The 20,653-nt window shown below is 42.4% G+C and overlaps 1 protein-coding gene across 1 annotated transcript in view; it reads right to left on the reverse strand.

The window, feature by feature from the left end:
- Positions 1-1,610: 1,610 nt before the first annotated feature.
- Positions 1,611-20,653, reverse strand: part of LPP (LIM domain containing preferred translocation partner in lipoma) — a 355,264-nt gene continuing 336,221 nt past the window's right edge. Inside the window, 2 exon segments of the mRNA XM_055816821.1 lie at positions 1,611-16,760; positions 18,516-18,636. Coding sequence (XP_055672796.1) covers positions 16,632-16,760; positions 18,516-18,636 — 250 coding nt within the window. The 3' untranslated portion in view covers positions 1,611-16,631.

Below are 20,653 nucleotides of genomic sequence, written 5' to 3' on the forward strand. Positions count from 1 at the left end.
TTTGTGTGTGGACAACATATCCCTGGAACTCTTCCACCATAACAAGTTTAGGAAAAAATACCTTGTGCTATAAAGGAAGTAATAATACGGAGTTTGGAAAACTATATAGCAGTTTGAACGGACTTGAAAGCCTGCACCATCACACTCCCTTTACTGCCAAGACAGAGCCTGTCAGACTCCCGTGTCCTGTAGGAACAAGCTGCAGAGTTCATCCTTTCCTGAGGGAGAACACAGGCCCTTCCTAAAGTCCCCTGGGGAAGGGGAGGAGGAGCTGGGAGCGAGGCATCTCCTTCCATGGCTAACAAAGCATCCCCTGACAATACATAACCTACTAAAGAAGTCCTTCACATTCACTGGAGGTGGCAAAGGAAGTACAATATTTAATTTGCAGTGGGAAGGGCTGCCCAGGGCTGAAGACTATGCCATTATGGAATGGACTGCTGAGGGAGGCTGTGGGATCTCCATCTGTGGATGTCTTCAAGGTGACCCTTGATAAAATTTTGTTGGGAGTGAAAAACAGGGAACAGGTTTAGCTGTATTGTGTGCCTTGGGATCTTTCTACAATTCCACCAAAAACTGATCTAAGAAAACTACTTTTGCGGATATGGAGGCCAGTATTCATCTCATTTAACCCTTAAAGACACAAACCAAACCTGTCTCAGATGTTCACTTAAAGAAGACAGACCTTCTCTACTGACTAGAGGACTAGAAGGCTACCTCCGACAACAAAGTTGTCTTCCCGGCTGCTAAATTTTACAGAGATGAATCTCACCTTAAAGACAGCCTGTGCAGCTCTGCACAGAAGATTTCTGAGAGCAAAGGGCTTTTATAAAAAGGTCCAAGGATAGAGAGAGTAGAAAATCAGAGGCTGTAAGCAGGGTGCAGATATTCAGCAGGTAAGAAATGCTCATTGGAAAAGCTTACCAGGCTACGCTGGATTCCCCATCACTTGAAGCGTTTTGGTCAGGGAAAGCATTCGGTGAGGGTTTGGTGCTGAGCCAGGTTCTCTGACTGGAGAGATGAAGATCAGGCTGTGTGGCGATCAGTGGTATTTTTGAAGAAGATTGGACCAGACCAGGAACAATCCAGATGATTTACTGCAGTGACAACCTAGAAACATCTTTGGGAAGAGAAAGGCTTTGCAAACCACGCTTCTTTCTACTCTCCCCCCAACAGTTTGAAAACTGTTCCTCCATTCAGCTGCAAAGCATGGTGCTGGGCTCTGCTGCCACCTGGTCACAACTCAAGATTTGAGAATACCTGTGGGTCACCTCTGCATATAACCCACCTCTGAAGATTACCTCATGGTTTAGGAACGGAGCGCACTCTACTGCAAAGGCATGTGTTTTTAAGAACAGTGCAACATTCCTCAAGAGATGGCCAGTACAAACAGGGGTAGCCTCTCTCGTGACATGTTTCTAGCATCCTTGGCTCACCCAACAGTGAAAGAGGCATTTGAATTAAGTATGTTGAGGAGCCGCACAATGAAATTTTGAACCCAGGAGAGAGAGCAAGAGCTGGAGGATATGGGGCATAATTGCAGTGGAGGTTGGGAGAAAGTAAATACCATTCAACTTGAAAAAATAATTTCACACGCTAGCAAACAAAAATGAAATTTATAAGGAGTTTATTGGATTGGTAAAATGTAATAAAAAAGCATTTGTGATACTTCTGCAAAGAAAAAAGGCATCTGGCGATTTTGCATATTTATTTTCCCTTACAAAACATTAGAAAAGCATAACTGATAAAAAGGATAACAACTGAAAGAGCAGAGCAAAGAGGAAAATACATCTCAATATAATTGGATAATGCATAATAAAAATACAGAAAACACATGCTTAAAACAGCTTTCATTCTCTTACTGTAAAAAGTCATTTTACGTGTTGAATAAAAAATATATGCCGGTTGCTCTGAAAATAGCAGTTTAGAAGAGGTAACTAGCTGAGAACAAAATATATATATCTATATATATTTATAAATATAGAAAATGTGTATATGCTGCATCTGTCCTCAGAACAAACTGGAATAAATGGTTTTCAATTCATGCACACAAGTTACCAGAGAAAAAAACTTCATATATTACCTAGCGGACCAATCCTGTAAGATGCTGATTGCATTTCCTGAGTGCTCTCAAAGCCCTGTGGAATTAGTCAATGAAGGAGACAAGTGGCCTGATGGGTTCAGTGGCAAGGGAGGCTACTCAGCAGCTCGCAGGAGGTGCACTCAGCAACTTACAGGACTCAGGAAAACTCCAATGGCAGCAGGATTGGGCCCCTCACAGACTTGGGTAGTGCTTGTGCTCAGCAAGGCGTAAAACTCTGGTACCCCCAAGCTCCGACAGATAGGAGACCAGTCCTAAAACCTCAAGTAATGTTACTTCATTAGGATCTGAGGGCATGGAGTGTGCAGCAGCAGACACCCCTCATACAGGGAATGCCTCCTTGTGCCCCTTTCTCGCCCAGATACCTAGGCGAGCGATTCACATTTAAAAGGAAGATGCTTCCCATGCCCCTGAGAGCCTGTCTGCTGGCACAGGTCAAGGAGAAGCGTGGCCAGTCACACCCCCCTCCCAACTGCAACAAAGGCAACAATGCAAAACCTTCTCTATCTCGAGGGCTAAACCAACAGTTACCATGAAGCTGAAATACCACCTCAAACCTGACCTAGTCATTCACTATGAATTACTACACATCCGATAAACATCACCACCAGTAAACGCTAGAGCAGGCAGCTCTACAGCTGGCAGGGATAGGCCAAAGCGTAGCAGCTACGTAGGACAAATACATTCCTTGGGGCAGTTCCTCCTTGCAGTCTGAAAGAGCTAAGCCAACCTCCCAGCCCTCAAGGGGTTTGCCATGGGGCATTTAGCCAAGAGGAATCCTTCCGGAATGACCCATGTGGTTCAGACCCTCTTGTGTCAGCCCACAGGTAAAGCCAGTATGAGAGACCAGGCTCTGAAACACAACAGACCTCTGCTGTTTGTTCTGAGCTGGAAATTGCTGTTACCCAAACTGCAGAATTAGTATTCCTGGCGTCTCCTTTGACTAACTGGAGGGAAGGTGCTGGAGGCTGCCCTCCAGTCTGTCTGACGGTCCAAAACACAAGCCATGGCATGGGAAACCATAGTTTCCTTAAGGAAGCTGAAGTCTCACCAAGGCAGATGCTGTCTAGTAAGATTGTGAGAAAGTCCAAGCATGACTTTGCTCTGCCCATACCTCTATCAATACTCAGTCCTCACTCTCCGGAGGGACAGGAGAGGAGGTCACAGTGGTGCAGTACTGAGCATCAAAACATCAAACCTTTCCCTTTTCTGCATTTCCATTAAAACTTGCGTTTCCTCTCTGACCACAGCACAGACAAGTTCCCTAAAACATGATTTTGGAGATTGAAAATGAGACCACACCAGCCTTTTTAATACAGTAGCACCAAACACCCAGCTGTTAGTTCACCTTCAATTTTTCTCTTCTAACATTATATCAAAAATGAATAATGGAGGGCTTATAAGAGACAATATTAAGTGAATAATATCTCCGAATATGAGTGACTCTGGAGTTCTGATAAGATAGAGATGTTTAGGGAGATATGCCCAAGTATCTCTGTTACTGGACAGCTGCCTACAGACAAGGAGGTGTGTTAAGCAAGAAGACAAGCAGTGCTGATGGGATAAGCCACTGCTTTGCTTATCCCAGTGGAGAACAGATGCTCAAAATTAACCTCTTGCTTCTTTTCTACATTGTTCTCATAGTTCCCCAACCCCGGTCGGCACCAGAGATATTTCTCTGCTGCCCATAAATGAGCACTGCGGGTCTCTGAAAAGGCACGTAGTGAAGAAAGTGGAATACGCTTTCTGTAAAGGCAGCTCTGTTAATACCCTCCCTTCACCTTGCTGGCTGTTCTGCTTAGAAGCTTGCCAGGTGCTTAGCTACTTAGACATCATGCACATTATTTCGAAATACTACTTTTTAGGTGGATAAAGCACATAGCTAGATCAGACTCAGGCAACAAGGCAGAAAAATGTCCATTTGCCAAACTGAAACAGGTTTCCAACCCATACAGAGCTGTCAGTAAAGCACTGGCAGATGTAAAAAAGTGCCCCAGTTCTGTATTTTCAATGGGTATCATCTCAACATAGTTGAAAAGCAAACCACAACCTCCGGCTGTGCATTTCAGTGCAAACTGCTCTTATCTCATACAGCCCTGAATGAAACATTAGCACAAAGGCAGCCTAATTGGAACAGGATCTTCACCTCCCTCCCTGCAAACCCTAATCATTGCACACAATCCCATAGCTAATGGCAGAGAGAAAACACTTGTTTCTGGCAAAATACTTGCACTAGGAAGGCAGGATCGAGCCCTAAGCTGGACACAGACTCACCAACGGGGAGCAGCTCTGACTATGGAGAGGATGAGGTGGACCTTGCTTTGTTAGTAAGCCTTCCTCGCTCCCATCCTGCAGCAGTGTGGCAAGCTGGCGCAAATGTTTGCAGAGGAGGTGCTGGACTCTGGCTCTAGTTTAGAGAACACTTCAGAGGGTGGCATTTTTATCCTTGGCCACCGTGAAGGAAGACAATAAAAGCAACAAGAAACTACACTGAATAGCCATCTCCCTTTCATTTTCAAATCTGAGCACTTTCCCAAATGAAGGCATTCCTCCCATCTAGAATTCATATTTGGAAAACCTCCCTATATCAGAACTGGAAAATACTCTGATTGCATTTACTGTTTCTAAACTCTAGGTGAGCTTTCCTAGACAGAGCTCCCAACTTTGTTTCAGTTCTGTGCCCAAACCCAAATGGCTCCATATAGGGACCACAGCAAGTCTAGGACACAACAAACAAGAAGTAAAAATAATGACACCATGAAAAAGCACATCGTCCTGACTATCAGAAACGCTGAATAAGCAAAGCTTCTACGGAACAAAATTAGCATGAGATGTAGGAACAGCCATTAAAAAAAAAAAAAGAAAAGTCAGAGCAATTATGCCCTTTATTTTTTTGCCATGTTTATTATTTTCACCTCCCTCTTCTCAAAGATGAAATGGGGCAGGCCAGTTCTTTTTCCTATTCAAGTCGGCTTTGCTCTCTGGGCTGTCACGCTGCTGGCACAGACCTGCGGAGACAGGACTTCCCGCACTTCAGGGGAATGCTGAAGTGGGGCTATTTTTTAAACATCAAACTATTCCTGTTCACCATACACTCTGCTTCCAAAAATAAAACAAGCATCCGAGCCTTTTAAACAAGCGGACAGACCTTGTAAAGTTTTATAACAGTATTTTAAACCTGGGGTAGGAGGGATGGGAACAGGAATACATTTTCCTACTTATGGGAAATAATGAAACCAACGTTTCTGGATATGAAATTCTGGGTAAAAACAAATCAGAGGTCTGTTGCTGAGCCCGTTCTGCCAGCCTGCCCCTGTGAGAAAAAGACAGCAAGCAGGGTTTGGGTTTTGGTTTTGGTTTTTTTCCCACTGAGGAACTTAAAATGAAAGGAGGGGCAATACACAGGAAGGAAGAGGGTAGACAGGTACACGGCATGGAAATGACTTGCCTGGAGCAACCACAGAAGCAGGCAGAAAAATAGCAAATATAACCTGTCTCCTATTCCCTTAGCCCTATTCCCCAAACTGGTTTGGGAACAAACTGGGGGAAGGGGAAGAGGGAGCAGCAATTTAAAAATGGCAGATGCTCCAGTTTAAACCATATCTTCCCAAAGAGGAACCGAGGGTGGGGGCAGGGGAGATGGCTATTATTAATGTCCTTCCGTATATAGCAAAGCAGACATCCTGCATAATGGCAACACAATACATCAATAATAGCCCAAGAATAGCTTCCTACTGTTTTTTTCCCCCCCCTGACAGTTAGAAACATAAAGAGAAAAATCAAGCTGCTGAGATAAATAGCTGAGTCTCCACCCCCACCTCAAATTGCCTTGGCATATTTTAAGAGATAAATGGTTCTATGAGAAATTTAAATAGCTTTCTCTTTTCTTTTTTGGCAGCTGCAGGAACTGGGTCAGGTGTAGAAATTATTAATTTCGAAGCCTGAAAAATCCATGTTTGAAACTAAGGGTTTTTTTCCTTTAAAGCATCAACTTTCTTAGAAGTTGAGTTAGAAAAAAATAAAAAATAATGGAGGTTTGGTTTTTTTAAACAGAAGTCACACCAAAAATAATTGAATAACAGACAAGCTGCAGAAAAGGGACAATTTGCATAACAGTTTAATGGACATTAAAAGTACCTGTAGTGGATTGTTAATATTCTTTTGCACAGAGTATTTGCACAATGGCTTTCATTCCTCTTGATCAAACATAGCACTGAGAGTATGCCTAGAAGATGGGGGGGGGGGGGGGGGGGGGCACCATTCTGTAGTTTTACCATAACTTTAGTGCACGTTTCCAAAGAGACAAGAGATTACTGCCAGAGTGACCGGCACCAAGCACTTTCACAAGGAGCTCATTTACTTACTGCCAGGTCTCAGGACTGACACCCCAGTGAGCTGATCTGCTTGAGGCTGCGCTTGCTGATGCTCAGAGCTGGTGAACCCGGTACTGAACCACATGTAAATCACTGCCTTCCCTCTTCCACTCAAGTTACTCTTGCTTTACACACTGATACCAGGATTTCTAGTCCAGCTTCTCTGCGTGATGCCAAAAGCCATCTCCCTCCTCATGCCCTATGTGGAAGCACCTCTTTGCAACCATAAGCCCCTGAATCTTACAGAAAAGAAAAGTCAACTCCTGTAGAAACTGCTTTGAGCAACGAAATGCTGATATATAAACTCCCTCACAGGACAGTACGCTAGTTAAGACCTGTAAAAGGTTCAAATTTCCAGTCCTACAAAGACTCCAAGATCTTGAAAGATACCCAGTTGGCATGCAGCCTGCTCCCTCTGCTGCACAGCTGGTAAAATCCCCCGTTCCTCGTGCTTTGCTCCCAAATCAGTCCCAAACCTGAGAAGAAGGAGGACTCCCTCATTTAGACTCGCTGCACCTCTGCAGGGCTCACAGCTTGTGCTCTACTTCTCGTAGTGACCAATCAAAAATTTAAAAGGTGACAAAGACACAGATGTAAATAGAACTGCCGTGCCTAGAAAGTCAGAGCACAGATAGGATCAGAAGACAGACTGTAATTACAGGCCCTGCTACTTATTACATAGGCCAGTTGGGCTACCTGAGCCTTCGGTGGAAACTTCCTGTGTAAATAATAAAGGAGAAACAGAATACTTTTGCAATCACTTTTCTAGCTTTCACTGTGGGGGTCCAATCCTGCCATCCTGGATTAGCTCTAATCATAGACAATCTTTCTCTGCATAAACTGAAGGCATCTGTTCTCTAAGACTTTAAAAAAAAAAAAAAAAAGAAAGAAAAAAAGGACAAAACCCTCACTGCAAACCTACACCATGCAATCAAGAAGGAAAGGAAATCGATCCTGAAAACCCCCACCCAGATCGTAATCTGACAATGTTTTCAAGGCATGTGGCAAAAAGGAAGAAGAAAGAAGAATGCTATGAAATATTTAAAATCCTGCTTCTGTCAGGAATACATGAGAGAGGAAAGGTGAATTTGAAAGGGCTGCATTATTTGTAAGCCAAACCCTGAAAGCACCACCTTTTGCATAGGAGCACGAGATGCCCGTGGCCCAAGCCACAGCAGCCCTGAGAACAAGTACTATGCGCTGATTCAACAGGGACTGGCACGACAAAGTCAAGGCTGATGTGTGAGCAGGACCTGCACACCTTGGTGTGTACCACGGGATGTCAAGGGTAAGGCAAACGAGAGAGTTAACAGTACAGTAAAACAGCTGCTTGTTTGCAGCCCACAACTGATCCTCCTCATCTAAAGCTTCACTTGGATTTTCGACAGCATGGGAAAATAGGGCATCCCCAAGGGAGGACTTCTCCTAAAAGCACTTCTCTTACTGCTGAGACTCTTACCAAAGAGGGACATCCAAGCAAGGGGAAACTGTCCTGTGAGATCTGAGATGCACTGAAAGGCACTTTGCTTTGCTCCTGCACTCGGGACCTTGCCCTCTCCATTCTCAAATCCCCACGGGTGCGGAGCACCTTTGCAGAAACAGCTCAGCCAGGCCTGACCACTGGGCTCATCCCAACCGGCACCACGAGAAGCAGGCACAGAAAGAGCCTGGACGTGCCCAGCTGTCCTAAGGAGGGGAGCAATCAAGCAGACACTCAGGAGTTACAGTGTCAGCTGCACCTTTGCCTTGGTCACATCCACCTGCCTGTTGTACAGTTCCAGAAGAAGCCATAAAAGACTTCAGGACAAGCACTGGGCATACAAACGGGATCAAAATGGTCCTGAAATGCTGAAACAAAAGACACTTTGGAGCAAAACTGGCACAGCCACAATCCCCACAACACTTGCATAAGATGCAAAGAGTCCCTACAACATATTTATCAAAAGCCATTTTATGCAGATTTTTCCTTCTGAATATTTAAAACATGGTGAATATTAAACTTCAGAGATTCTTAATACGTTCCAAAGCCCCACAGACCTTTGAAACGCTAGCTCATCAATATGCAACATCTAATCTTGTAAAAAAAAAGGGGGGGGGGGGGAGAAATCTATTCATCCTTTGCACATAGAGGTTACAGCAAGAATCCCAAGGAAAAAAAAAACCCACAACAAAAGACCAAAAAACTTCCAGCATCTTATGCAATACATTAAATTTACTCTAGTTGGGAAAGTTTCACTTTCTGCAAGTGAGAAAGTGCCTGTATGTGCATTGCTGCTGGAAGCTTCTTCTCAAGTGTGAGGCTGAAACTGTGTAGCTGGATTACAGTAAGCAGTTTATTAAAAAAACCAAGGCTTGTGGCTTTGCATCCTGTTCCAGTCCAATGTAGTCTCAGGATCCCCTCTCCAAAGGCCAGCAGACAGAGCGCCACCTAAAAATCCATTCTAGTCCAAAATGCTGTGGTTGAAATGGCTTTGCTTGTTTATAAAGTTTAGTGTTTCGTATCACTTGCATCTGACCTTCAGCAGAAAGAAAAGCTCAGTTAAATTGTGCAAATATGTACCAAATGGGAGCAAGGGAAAGCAGCCAAAAATGCTGCATGAGCTTTTGCAGGGCTGCAGCCTTTCAGGAGCACCAGTGAGATGAACTGGATGAGAGGCCAAATTGATTTAGGCTCCAGGCAGGAGCTTAAAACACCATGACATCCAAATTCACAAAGAAAATGTTCTATTACTGCAACCCCAAATTTCCTGCACATGAAAACACTGTTTTCTTTCATCTTTAGGAGATGCTCGTTCTGTAATCTGACATTTAAAAAATGAACAAACAAACAGGAGTCAGCTGACAAAGGATTCTTGCTGGTGAATGGAAGTAGGTCACTCTCAGTATTTTGCCTTTACAGTCCGGCTTAATATTAGTGTTGTACAGAAAACAGTAACAAAACTGCACTGGAGACAGAGAAAGACTCTAATTTTGTCTTTTCTATGAAAATTAGCATCAGCATTCTGCATTAATGTGCAATGCCTCCCCAGTACCCAATATCTGGTTAATTAAAAAAACCCTAACCACAAAGCAAACCACACACTAAATTAAAGAACAACAAAAACTCTTACTGGTCAGCCTGCATTTAAAGACATCTAAGTATGAATAATCGGGCAGAGAGGAATTTTCCTGAAGGAACATAAAAGAAAATGAAAGCTCCCCATACAAGACCAAATAAAATCTTCTGTCTCTCATGAATGCAAATTCTGGCTGCCCTTTTACACAAACATATTAAAGAAATAAAACTGGAGGAAAAAATAAAAGAGGAAAAACTAATAAATTCATTTTTGGAGAAAAAAAATATTTAAACTATCCTTCAAACAAATTTCTTCATGATAAATCCCTGCAATCATGTGGTTCTAAATTACATGGTTAAATATGACTGAAAAAGTAAGGCACAATTTCATAATCATTTTAAAAGCAATAATTATAATAATTTTCTTTGATACCCATGTGGCAGGCCACTGATACTATGGATGCACAAAACTACTTGATTAAAGATCTGGAAAAGTTTTTCCAAATACTAGCTAAGACTCACAATACCTCTGTGAAATAAGTAACATAACATCTTCACTGCAAAGATGAGTGCACGTTGAGCAAATGGAAAAAGCGGGTAAGAGAGCTGCTTGCAGACAAAGGGAGGCAGAGGCAAAAAAAATTTAGAGACACTCCAAGTGTTATGTTCCTGGTGAGGGTATCTAACCCCTGGCAATGTAAAGGTAACACCACCACCTGGGGCTTCTGTTTCCTTCCTCATTTTCCAAAAGATCTAGGTATGACGAGAAATGTGGACAAACAGCAAAAATTAAAAAAAGAAAGTTTGAACTGAATGCTCTTGATACTAGTGATCAACCCCACTGCTTCCACACGTAACACGAAGCCAAAGAGACCAGGAACACGTAGCCAGGAATAAAGCCCAGTGGGGTATAAGCAGCAGTGCTCAATATTGCAGCCTGTATTTCTGCTTAGCTCTGGCCCCAAAACCACCTTACAAGTGAGTGCATATGCCAGAGAGGTCTGCAAGTGTTTGAGCTTAGTTTTTTCAGATCCCAGCAGAGAATTTCCAGGCTGAAATGAGAACTGCTCCTCAATGTCCACCAGGAAACCTACAAGGGTTACCGTTTTTCTCTTAGATTTTCAGATGCTGCACAAATGTTATAATTTCACAAGTTTAAAGACTACGTTCTCTCATATTCTAAATGCCAGTCGGGCAACTGAATGTTGCAAATTCAAACTTGAAATGCTGAGGAAGCCAGGTAGTATTTCTAGAAACGTGTAAGGAGAAATACCATTCCCAAGCCCAGAAGGGTACGTGGAGATGAAGTTCAATTCGTATCTCTTGAGCTTCACACAGTTGCCATAACATGCTTATATTCTCCAGTAATTTCGGGGGGCCAAAGAAGAAAATTGCAATTGCCACAGAAAAAGACCCTGGCACTCCCCATAGCCAGCCACTCCACGGCTTTAAGACGGGAAAGAAAAACGAACCCAACAGAAATAACACTACTATTTTAACAAGAGTCACATTATTTGGATTGTTCTAACAAAGGAAACAGTGACTTCAAAATTAGCAAAACCAGTTAAAAATAGGGAAAAAAATATCTTGTGAAAAGTTTCAAAGCTTTTTTTTTTATTTCACCAGGTCCAATATTGAACCGTTTCCCAAGAACACATCTGCTTGTTTTTAAATAGAAGTTTTATCCAAAGAAGGTTTCAAAATCATCACAGAAACTTTTAATTTACCAGCAGAAGAAACCCAAGAACTACAAAAAACTGAGAAAGACGACATGGGTTTTTGAGAAATGAAAATATTAGTTAACAATTCTGAAATTTATTTAGATAAAAATTCAATATGGTTTTAATTATAATAGCAAAAAAATACCCAAACCTGTTGTGGATAACATTGCAAAAAGAGAGAATTTCTCAGGCTCTTTTGACATCACATAATTTAGTGTGAAAATTGTGAACAGCTCTCACTGGCAATAGTGTTCTCATAGCTCTCTCTTAGTTTGTGCTTTACTAACCTCTAGATAGTACTATGTAGTTCCTGCTGTCTTTGGCAACAAACCCTCAATTACCATCACTAATGTTTTCTTGTGGGAAAACACAGTGAGGTTCTTCAGCACATCCTTCTCTGATAGCCCTGACGTGCAGCACTGACATCTATATAAAGGTGTAGTCGACTCTGAACAAATAGCAAACCAACATGATGAACCAACTGCAGGAACCATAGAAAAGTTAAACCCTCAAATCTTTCCTGAGCCATTCAGCTGAAGGACCAGGTGTCTAACATTTATCTGATGCTGAAGGAGGGCAAAGACACAGCATTTCCCTCAAGGACCTTCTCTTGGGTCCTGTTACTCCTTGTCTGTTGGACTTTCTCAAAGAAATCAGCATTTATCAAACCTAAGCTAGGCTTGGCTGACCACAGACAGGCAGCAGCTGTAACAGGTCGCTGTAACAGGTCCAAAGAGATTTCAGTATGATTTGTTGCATATTCTCTTCAACAACCACCACTTCTCTAAAAGACACTTTTTTCTTACTCTTCTCAGGCACATTTTGCTGATAGGCAGAAAGTCAACTTAAGGCCTGTGTCTCGTAAAAATCTTGCTCCTGCCGTCAGGATAAACACTATTATGTAGAGTTCACTACGATAAACCTTTTGGTACTCCCACACCTCTATGATTAAATCATTACCCAAGTGTTTCATAGCCATGATAAAAACCTCAGAATTAAAATATTAAAAAAACAAAACCAAAATTAAAGGTGCTTTATCTGATAGGCTAAGGCAATGGTGTTGCTTTCTGTTTTGAAAAATAACGCTCAAGCAATGCTTAAAAGAAGTGACAATAAAACCACCACTTTCACAAAGTAGTAGTGTTAGCCTTGGGGATACGCTTAAGGATTGGGCTGTAACCGAGGCAATCCAATCTTCTGGAGAAAGTTTAAGCAGACAGTTTAAAGCCATGGTTCAAAGATACAGTAAATCTGGCCGTAGGGCTGCTTGTGACATATGGAAAGTGCCACAGCCACCCGACACGAAGCACTGATCTTGTATTAACCCATCCTCCTGTTGTCCAACTGTTCCATGGGGTGAGCCAGCAGGTGCCCTCCCTGCAGATGGCATGAGGGTGACACAGGAGCCATTTCATGCGTTCTGCGTAATTTGACAGAAATTTAACTGTGCTCACATCCTACCCAGATCAAACCTGTGTGACTAGGTGATACAGAATCACTCTGGTATTAATGACTGTAGACCCACAGCTTATGCCACACCATGCAATGGCTTTAAGCCTCTGCTTAAACAAACCCCAGGGGCTTAAATATTTTGCTAAATTAGAAACTGATCCTGGGCCCTGCCTGGCCACACCAATCATGGGATCAGGGCCTACTTGCCAATAAATGCTAGACAAAGCCAAAGCAGCATAAGCAAAACCTTCAGACTTGAACAGAAACGTCTATGTGATCTTCCAATTCTTTCCGAAAGGAACAAGTTTGGACATACCACAGCTACAGATGACGCGATTTTTATCACAGCTAAGAAGTCCACCTTAAGAAAAGCAAGGTCTCTTTGGCAAAAGGACTCCTTCTTTGGAACAGATAAAACTGGATATATTATAAATACGTGATAAATATTGTGATGAAGCAATATCCCAGTGGTTCTTAATTGCAGTGCAATTCAGGTAAGTCCACCAGCATTTCCTAATTAAATCCTGAAGCATCAGAGGGGAGATTTCCATACACATGTGGGTGATGAGAGCCTCTGTGATATACATATATTTATGCGATATCTTCCAAATATATTTATAGCAATTATAGAAGCCAAAACCACATGCATTACAGAAAATAAAGAAGAGTGTTTTGGATGCTCACTCCTTCCAACAGGCAGATGGCTTTGGTGTTTCAGGGGTGAACACAAACGCACGATAGTACCTTTACCCAGATGTGTCAGGTCTAGAAATCAGCCACAGTACCTCAAATATCAACACCGCTCAATCTTTGTCAAACATCTTCCATCCACGGAGGATTTAATGCTTGAAAAGTTTGGCTATCACCTCCCTGCATGCCAGCCCAACTCACCACAGCACCCTAAGAACACAGAGGATTCAGATCTAGATCTCCTGGCTGGCCCTTAGTTTTGAAATGGGCTGGAATCCCAAACCTACATACCAGCAAACTTTTCTGGAAAGAGAAGACAGAATTCCCAAAATCAGTAGTTTGGGCCAATCTGCAATCAGTTTAATTCCCATAACATCCCTGGGAAGTTGGGAAGAAGCCCTCTCGTGCAGAGGGCAGAAGATGAGAAGCCATATGACTTGCTCCAAGACCAGCCAATGGCAGGGCCATAAAAAGCCCAAAGGCTCTGCACTTTGGTCCTCCTTAGCCTGGGCCATGTTCAGCAGAAAGCACAATAGCTCGTTTCCATCCACTACCCCAGTGTTATTCAAGAGAGTCTCATCAGCCACTTGATTTAACACTAACAAGAAGAAGGATGATCAGAGGTACACTTGCTGCCTGATGAATGGCCTATTGTGCACCTGAGTCCGTCACATCCTCTCCTGTGCTTGCAGAGACGTAAAATCCTCCCCAGGGATACCATGGTGTTAGCAATCCCAGCTCTGACCTCCCATGTTTATGTAGGGTTAGTTCAAACTGCATTTGCTCAATAGTTGTGAGGTTTTTAGACTGCTGGTGGTGGAGCAGACTGCATGTGAAGAAGCAAGCTCAGAAGTGCCTTACATGCCATGGTTCAGGGAGCAGGAGCCCAGATGGAACCTGGCAGGACTCGTGGTGTAAAAAAAAATATGTTTACGTCTGAGGCAGTAAAATTCTTGAAGGCCAGAGTAGAAATCAAGTTTAAAAAGGCAAACTGCTTCAGCGCAGTCACTATAGTGGAGAACGATTTCTTTTGCTTAATGATGCCACCCTTCTACAAAGAAGGATTCATTCTGAGCTGTGAATTTTGGGAAACTTCCCTGACACAGGTGGAGTTTGCCAACATATAAACCATGTAAAGAACAGAGGTTTCAGACTGGTATTCCTGTATTTGAATTTACTGTATACAGCTAAAGCTATTAAATTTCACAGTGCTCTTCCATAAAGGTTAGGGCTAAACAGAAAGGAAATGCACCATTTGCAGGAGCTACAGTGAGTATCTCAGTTTGTCCTCTTAGTTTCCTATTGGTCTAGCTCGTCTAAATTTTCTTTTCAGCATTAGTGGATATAATTACATCAGGCTTCTGTTATAGAGAGTAAAGATGAAATCACCATATTCTTACTGTTTTTCAGTGGGCGCATGAAAAAAATTCTTGTAACTTACTCTAGAAAAGTGCCAGTTTGTCACTTATATGGTCAATCAGCCTGCAACTGTTTCAGTTCTGCTTTTTAATTTGTTAAATGCAAAGAAAGGTATTTTCTTTGATTACATCTGCAAATAAGATATTAATGTCAATTCAGTGATATGAAAATTACTCCCTCGCTATGTAATTTGCACCTTAGTTATTACGGGTTTCATGAACAAGAATATTATAGCTGCTCAGTGCTGTGGATTTCTAATTTTGTTTTTTAATTAACCAAACTAAAAAAACCCAAAACCCCACCAACATGAGAAAAAACCTCATTATCTGTGCCCAGCTTTTATTTACCTTGGCATACATATTAATTCTGGACCAAAGATAAAAATGCTGCTGCTGGCCCAGCACTCTTCTGCAATGACATTTCACCAGAGAGAAGTTATAAGTGGCTGGGATGAAAAGGAAAGAGTTTAAAAAAAAAAAAAGCTTACTTTTTGGAATGGCATAGAGAAGGGTTTAATGCCTTCTTTAGCTTTCTTAAGATAAAAACTGAACAACAGCTGTATTTATGAGGATCCTTTTTGCTGTTGTTGAAAGAAATTCCTTCTTTTTTTTTTTTTTTTAAATGAGAACTCCAGATCATGAGTGTTACCATCAAAGAAATGTATATCCCAAGGCCTAATTCAGTCCCTGTTACAGTTGAAGGAAAATCCTCCCATTGCAATAAACAGGAGATGGAACAAGACTCTATTGCTTAAACGTCTACCCAGAAACCAACACTGCCAGCGGTCCCACTAGAATGGGGTGTGTGAGAGAGTGGCATAAGATTTGTTTGAGCATTAGTTTACACTGCAGTTCTATGTACTGGCTTGTTTGGTTTTTTTTTTTTCTTTTTAACCACTGGGATTTTAAAAATGTGTTTCCAGCCTCACATCTGTGAAAGACCTTCTTAATGGACACGATTGGCTTATACCTCTGGTGAACCAAAAGCACAGTCTGTGTGTGTGTAGTGTGTGTGTGTAGTGTATAGTGTGTGCAAGCTCACACCTTTCTGTGATTGCTCATACACTGTGAATTGGAAGCATCACTATTGAATAAATTTATGCAATAGCAAAATATAATTTCATAAGAGAAAGAAAAAACCCTACTGAACTGGAAGGGAATGGAGACAAGTAAGGGCCTAAGAAAAAAGATGTAGATAACAAATCTGTGTCCCAAGGATACAAGGTCACACCTACGCTCTTAGGTGCAGTACAGTTGAAGTTGCACTGTTTGTGTTGTGATGAGAAGAGTGCTGAGTCTGCTCTCACACCTTCTAGGGCAGTGGAGCTAATTCTGCTGGTCATCCAGAAGCTATTAAAGTCAAAGGGAAGCTCCCCATGACTTCAATGAGAGCTAGTCAGGTTCTCAAAATAACTTGGGAGAAAGAACTAGCTCAGCCATTTTTCACTTTCTATCTTCATGTACTTCTTGAGAGACAGGAATCAAATACAGAAATTTTGTTAGGACCACATTCAGACCTCCTTGTACAGGCAGATAACTTAGGTGCTGTGACTACTTATCTCCATCAGCTGCAGAGACAGCAGATGCTCTGACCCACTCACTGTCCTCCGGAAAATTAGGTGCCTGTCATGGGCAGTCTGAATGTGGCCTTTTGAACTGCCCTCTTGTTCCAAGGCCTTCCAGTTTTACTTTTTTTTTTTTTTTTTTTAAACGAAACAAAACAAAACACAACAGAGATTCAGACCCTAGGCTGGAAAGAAATCATGCAAAGCTTGTGCAATATCCCCCAACGGACATCCTGGGGAGGGTCACAGTTGATACTCAGAGATCAGTGCTGGCCTTGGCAGTCAGAGCCTGGATCCTAGCAGAGTTGCAGGTCTTGCAAAGGATGTGCCCATCCAGAGGGTAACAGCCCTGATTGTCCCCTTCAGACAGGAGGCCACCACAGTCCTAGGAAATAAGCAAACAGAAAAAGCAAAGGAAAGAAAAAAGAAGATTAAGTGAAGAATCTATTAGTCAAAGAAACTCTCCTCACTCTCCACCTTGTAACAGGATCCAGCCTGAGTCAGCGTAAAGCGTGAAGCTGAGGTACGTGATGTCTTTCACGATTAAGCCATTTCCTGATAAGAGACAATGCTGCAGAGAAGATGGGTTCCCAAGCTCTCTGCTGAATTTAATCCAATTGAAAATAAAAGGAGATTATTCCCTTCACATTTCTGAGGAAGGAAAGGTCTTTAGCATTGGAGAAAACATCAAACTTGAGCACATATTTCTTAATGCAAAAAAGGATAGAAAAGCCTCACTGGAAAGGAAGTTTGGTACCAACATCTGACTACAGGTAATCTCCTTTGGAAGAGTTAATGCTACAAAGCTGTAGCATCCATTCCAGGGGCAGCAGCTAAGCAAACTCCCTGTCTGTCTCCCCTTACCAGAATTGTCACCTGTGTTTGTACTACAATTGGCCCAAAAGTTTGTGGCTGAAAGGAGGATGTCACTGAGACAGGCACATGGAAACCCCACTTCTGCTCGAGACACCTAGAATAGCTGCTGGGAAAGCTGGGAAATATCCCTCACTACGTGATCAGGCAATCATTTGGCCCAGGACTGCTGATGGAGCTGTGGTGACGGGATTACGGCTTACTTAGAGGCCACGCCTCTTCATGATAAATTTGTGTTTGTAAATAGACCTGGCAAGTAAGTGGTGGAAAGAGGAATCACTGTTGTTCCTTTTGAGATAGCTGAGGCACATGGAGATCAAGCCAAGTGAGTGTCTGTGTCCTCTGCTTTCCACTGCGTCTACTTACAACATCCATGTGTGCGCAGCCTAGGTATCTCAGCAGCCAGCATGGGGACATGCTGTGTGATGAATTAGGCTCTAAAAAATCTAGTGTAGGAATGCCCCTGTGTCTCTAAAAAACCGGGCCGAAGTAATAGGCTGGTATATACCCCAAAAGCCAAGGTCAGGTTGAGAAGTGAACCAGATGCCTCAAGTTTCAGCCTAGACAAAGTAAGCCTTAGTCCATCCTTCTTTCCAGTTAAAGTTATTAAAACCTGCAGCCACAGTAAGAAATACATTTGGTCTCCTTTTCTTACCCTGCCATCTGGTTGATGTATTATCCAACAAGTAACACTTGCATTGAAGAATTCTTGAAGGTTCCCTAACGCAGCTGTTCCCACATGTTAATTGCTTTAAGGTGATTTTTATTCTCTGTCTTCAGATTCTTACCATCAAAATTATATGAAGTGCATAATGAAACTGAACAGGAAAGCAGCGCAAAAAGCATTGCACAAAACAAGAATGATCATGTTTATGTGTCCATTAAAATTCTTCAACCCAGAGCCATATGTTGAGTTTCCTGTACAATCTTGCTCAAATTCTAACATGCGTTAGCTTTCAGTTTAAGAACATAAACACGAACAATGTTTGTGCCCAAGCTATAATTTATGAAGTTCTCAAATATTAAGTCCTAATTACCTGAGTCACATTCTCTTGCTCTCCTAATGAACCTGTTACAAACAAAGGACCTGATTTTCTTCTCATTTGCGCTGATACAAATGAGGAAAGATTCCTTTCATGCTGAAGTCAATGAAGTAATTTGATTGTAGAGACAGTGTTACGATGGCTACAAACAGTGTATAACATGAGGTGGTGATAAAATTAAGCCAACCTTTGCTTTCTGTCCTTCATGTGATTAGAATACCAACCTCACACCGGTAGCACTGGACATGGAAGTCACGGTCCAAGGCAACAATGCGTACAGTCTCCTCTTGTCCTGGGGCTGGCATGATGGGCTCCTTACACACTGAACATCTTGGTGCAAATTTCCTGAAGAAAGAGGAGACAGTCCCAATCATCATAACTCAGAGTGAGTTTTTGATAACTGCAGCAGCAAGCAAGAAATATGCATTTGTACAAACACACACACACACACACGTACGTGCATGTCACAGTTAGTAGCATTGCACAGCTGCCTCCTTGCAAAGATGAGAGAAAGGAGCACTTTAGTCTTACAATGCAATTTCAGGTTTGCAAGATATTAAAGAACACTTTGCAGACTATCGGGAGAGGACTTCAAGAATATCTGACAGGCAGCACAGATATTCTGCTTGCCCTAATTAACAACTAAAGTGCCCGCTGAATGACCCATGATCATGACACCTATGCACCACTGCAACCCTCAGGCTCAACCCCCAGCCTAACTCTAAGCAAGTCCATGTAAATCCTAAGGTTAGAAAGATGACCAGGTTCTGCCTCAAGATAGTTTCTTGGAAAAAAAATAAAATCAAAATATTAGAATTTGGAGATTGGAACAAATAGGTAAAAAGTCTTAACAGAGACGGTATAAAAAGATTTTCCTTACACTACACTAATTTGTCGATGTTTATCCCACCCATTTTAAACTTCTGAGCTGTCTTACCCACTTATGCACACAGGAACACACTCCTGGCTGTGTTTACTCTCAAACAAGAAGCATCAGGGCAATTCTGTCTAGCTGTGTTTTCTAGCTAAAACCATCTCTCAGTTATGCATTAGTGGGTTGCCCAGGCTTAAAAAGGAACATGTCTGGGTGCAGAGAAACCAGCACTCTCTCTTCCACAGTCTGCCTGAGTCAGAGTTGTATAGTGACACTCACTCACTGTGTGAAGGGACTGGTTTGAATCAGGCTCAGCTCAGGGATTAAGAGGAGCACAGACCTATCTTTTTCCCCTTACATTGCTCACCGTATGCCCTTCTGGCTGATTCACACATTCTGTTTTAGCTCTGTTTTCGCTCTCCCGCAACTGCCCATGAAAAGTGGCCATCTCTGCTTGTAGGCAGGTGGGGATGCTTAAGAACTTTTAGCCTGTGGTGAATCATTATTTGTTCTTTTGGTTCAAAACCTATGGATACCAATTCCCTGGCTGCAAATTCTGCTCACCAAAACAAAAGACACTTACACCTACAGAATCTGCCATGTAATGAGGGCTGGGGTCACAGGCTGTGGAGCAACAAAGGGCAATGCTTATGGCAAACATCAGAACATGAGGAGATCAAAGGCCCTTCTCTTCTGAAATACCTAGGAAAGACTAACTTTGCCACCCAGCCTGTCACATGAACCACCTCAGAATTAACTAGCTTAGAAAAGAAAAAAAAATCTATCTGTGCTTGGAATAAAGAAAACATTAATTTCACTGGCAGCAGATGAAAGATGTCTGTGTAGCTGTGATCTAACGAAAAAATGAATTAAACAGTGGCTATAGAGAGCGCTCTGAAAAATAACTTAAATGGATCATGATATGACCGGAGCTGTAATCGCAGTTAATTATATGCTGCTTCATGCAGGCACTTCCTTGTGCCATTTAGCTCAAATGTGGTGCTTAAAAATACTTTAACATTTCTTTATCCAGGCCACTGTGGGTAATTTGTTATGAGCCAAATGTTAATTCACAGGACCCAGAGATGACTCTTGCAGATTTCAGGGGATGTGGACGTGCTACTGTGGGTTCTAAGTGCAGGGGGTAGCTAAGTGACAGTGCGAGCATCAGCTACAGTTTTGTTATCAAGAGGGTGTACACAATGTAGAGCACAACCTCCAGAGCAGGAGGACATGTCATCCCTAATCAATTAAAACTGGGCTGGCCAAAGTGCTGCTAAATGTGTGGTTGGCCAAAGACATTTGAGTGTCACATTAGGTCTTGCGCTATTCCCATCATCTTCCTCTCGATCTTTCACCCAATGATTTTGCATCCTTTCCTTGGATTGACAGCCTCCCACTTCCCCGAGGTTCACATACAGTCACTGCCAAGAGACTTCAACGCGGGGCATCAGCTCTTGCTCTCAACCTTTCTCTTGAAGGCATGTG

The sequence above is a fragment of the Falco peregrinus genome, chromosome 12, assembly GCF_023634155.1.
Source record: "Falco peregrinus isolate bFalPer1 chromosome 12, bFalPer1.pri, whole genome shotgun sequence".
Taxonomy (NCBI): domain Eukaryota; kingdom Metazoa; phylum Chordata; class Aves; order Falconiformes; family Falconidae; genus Falco; species Falco peregrinus.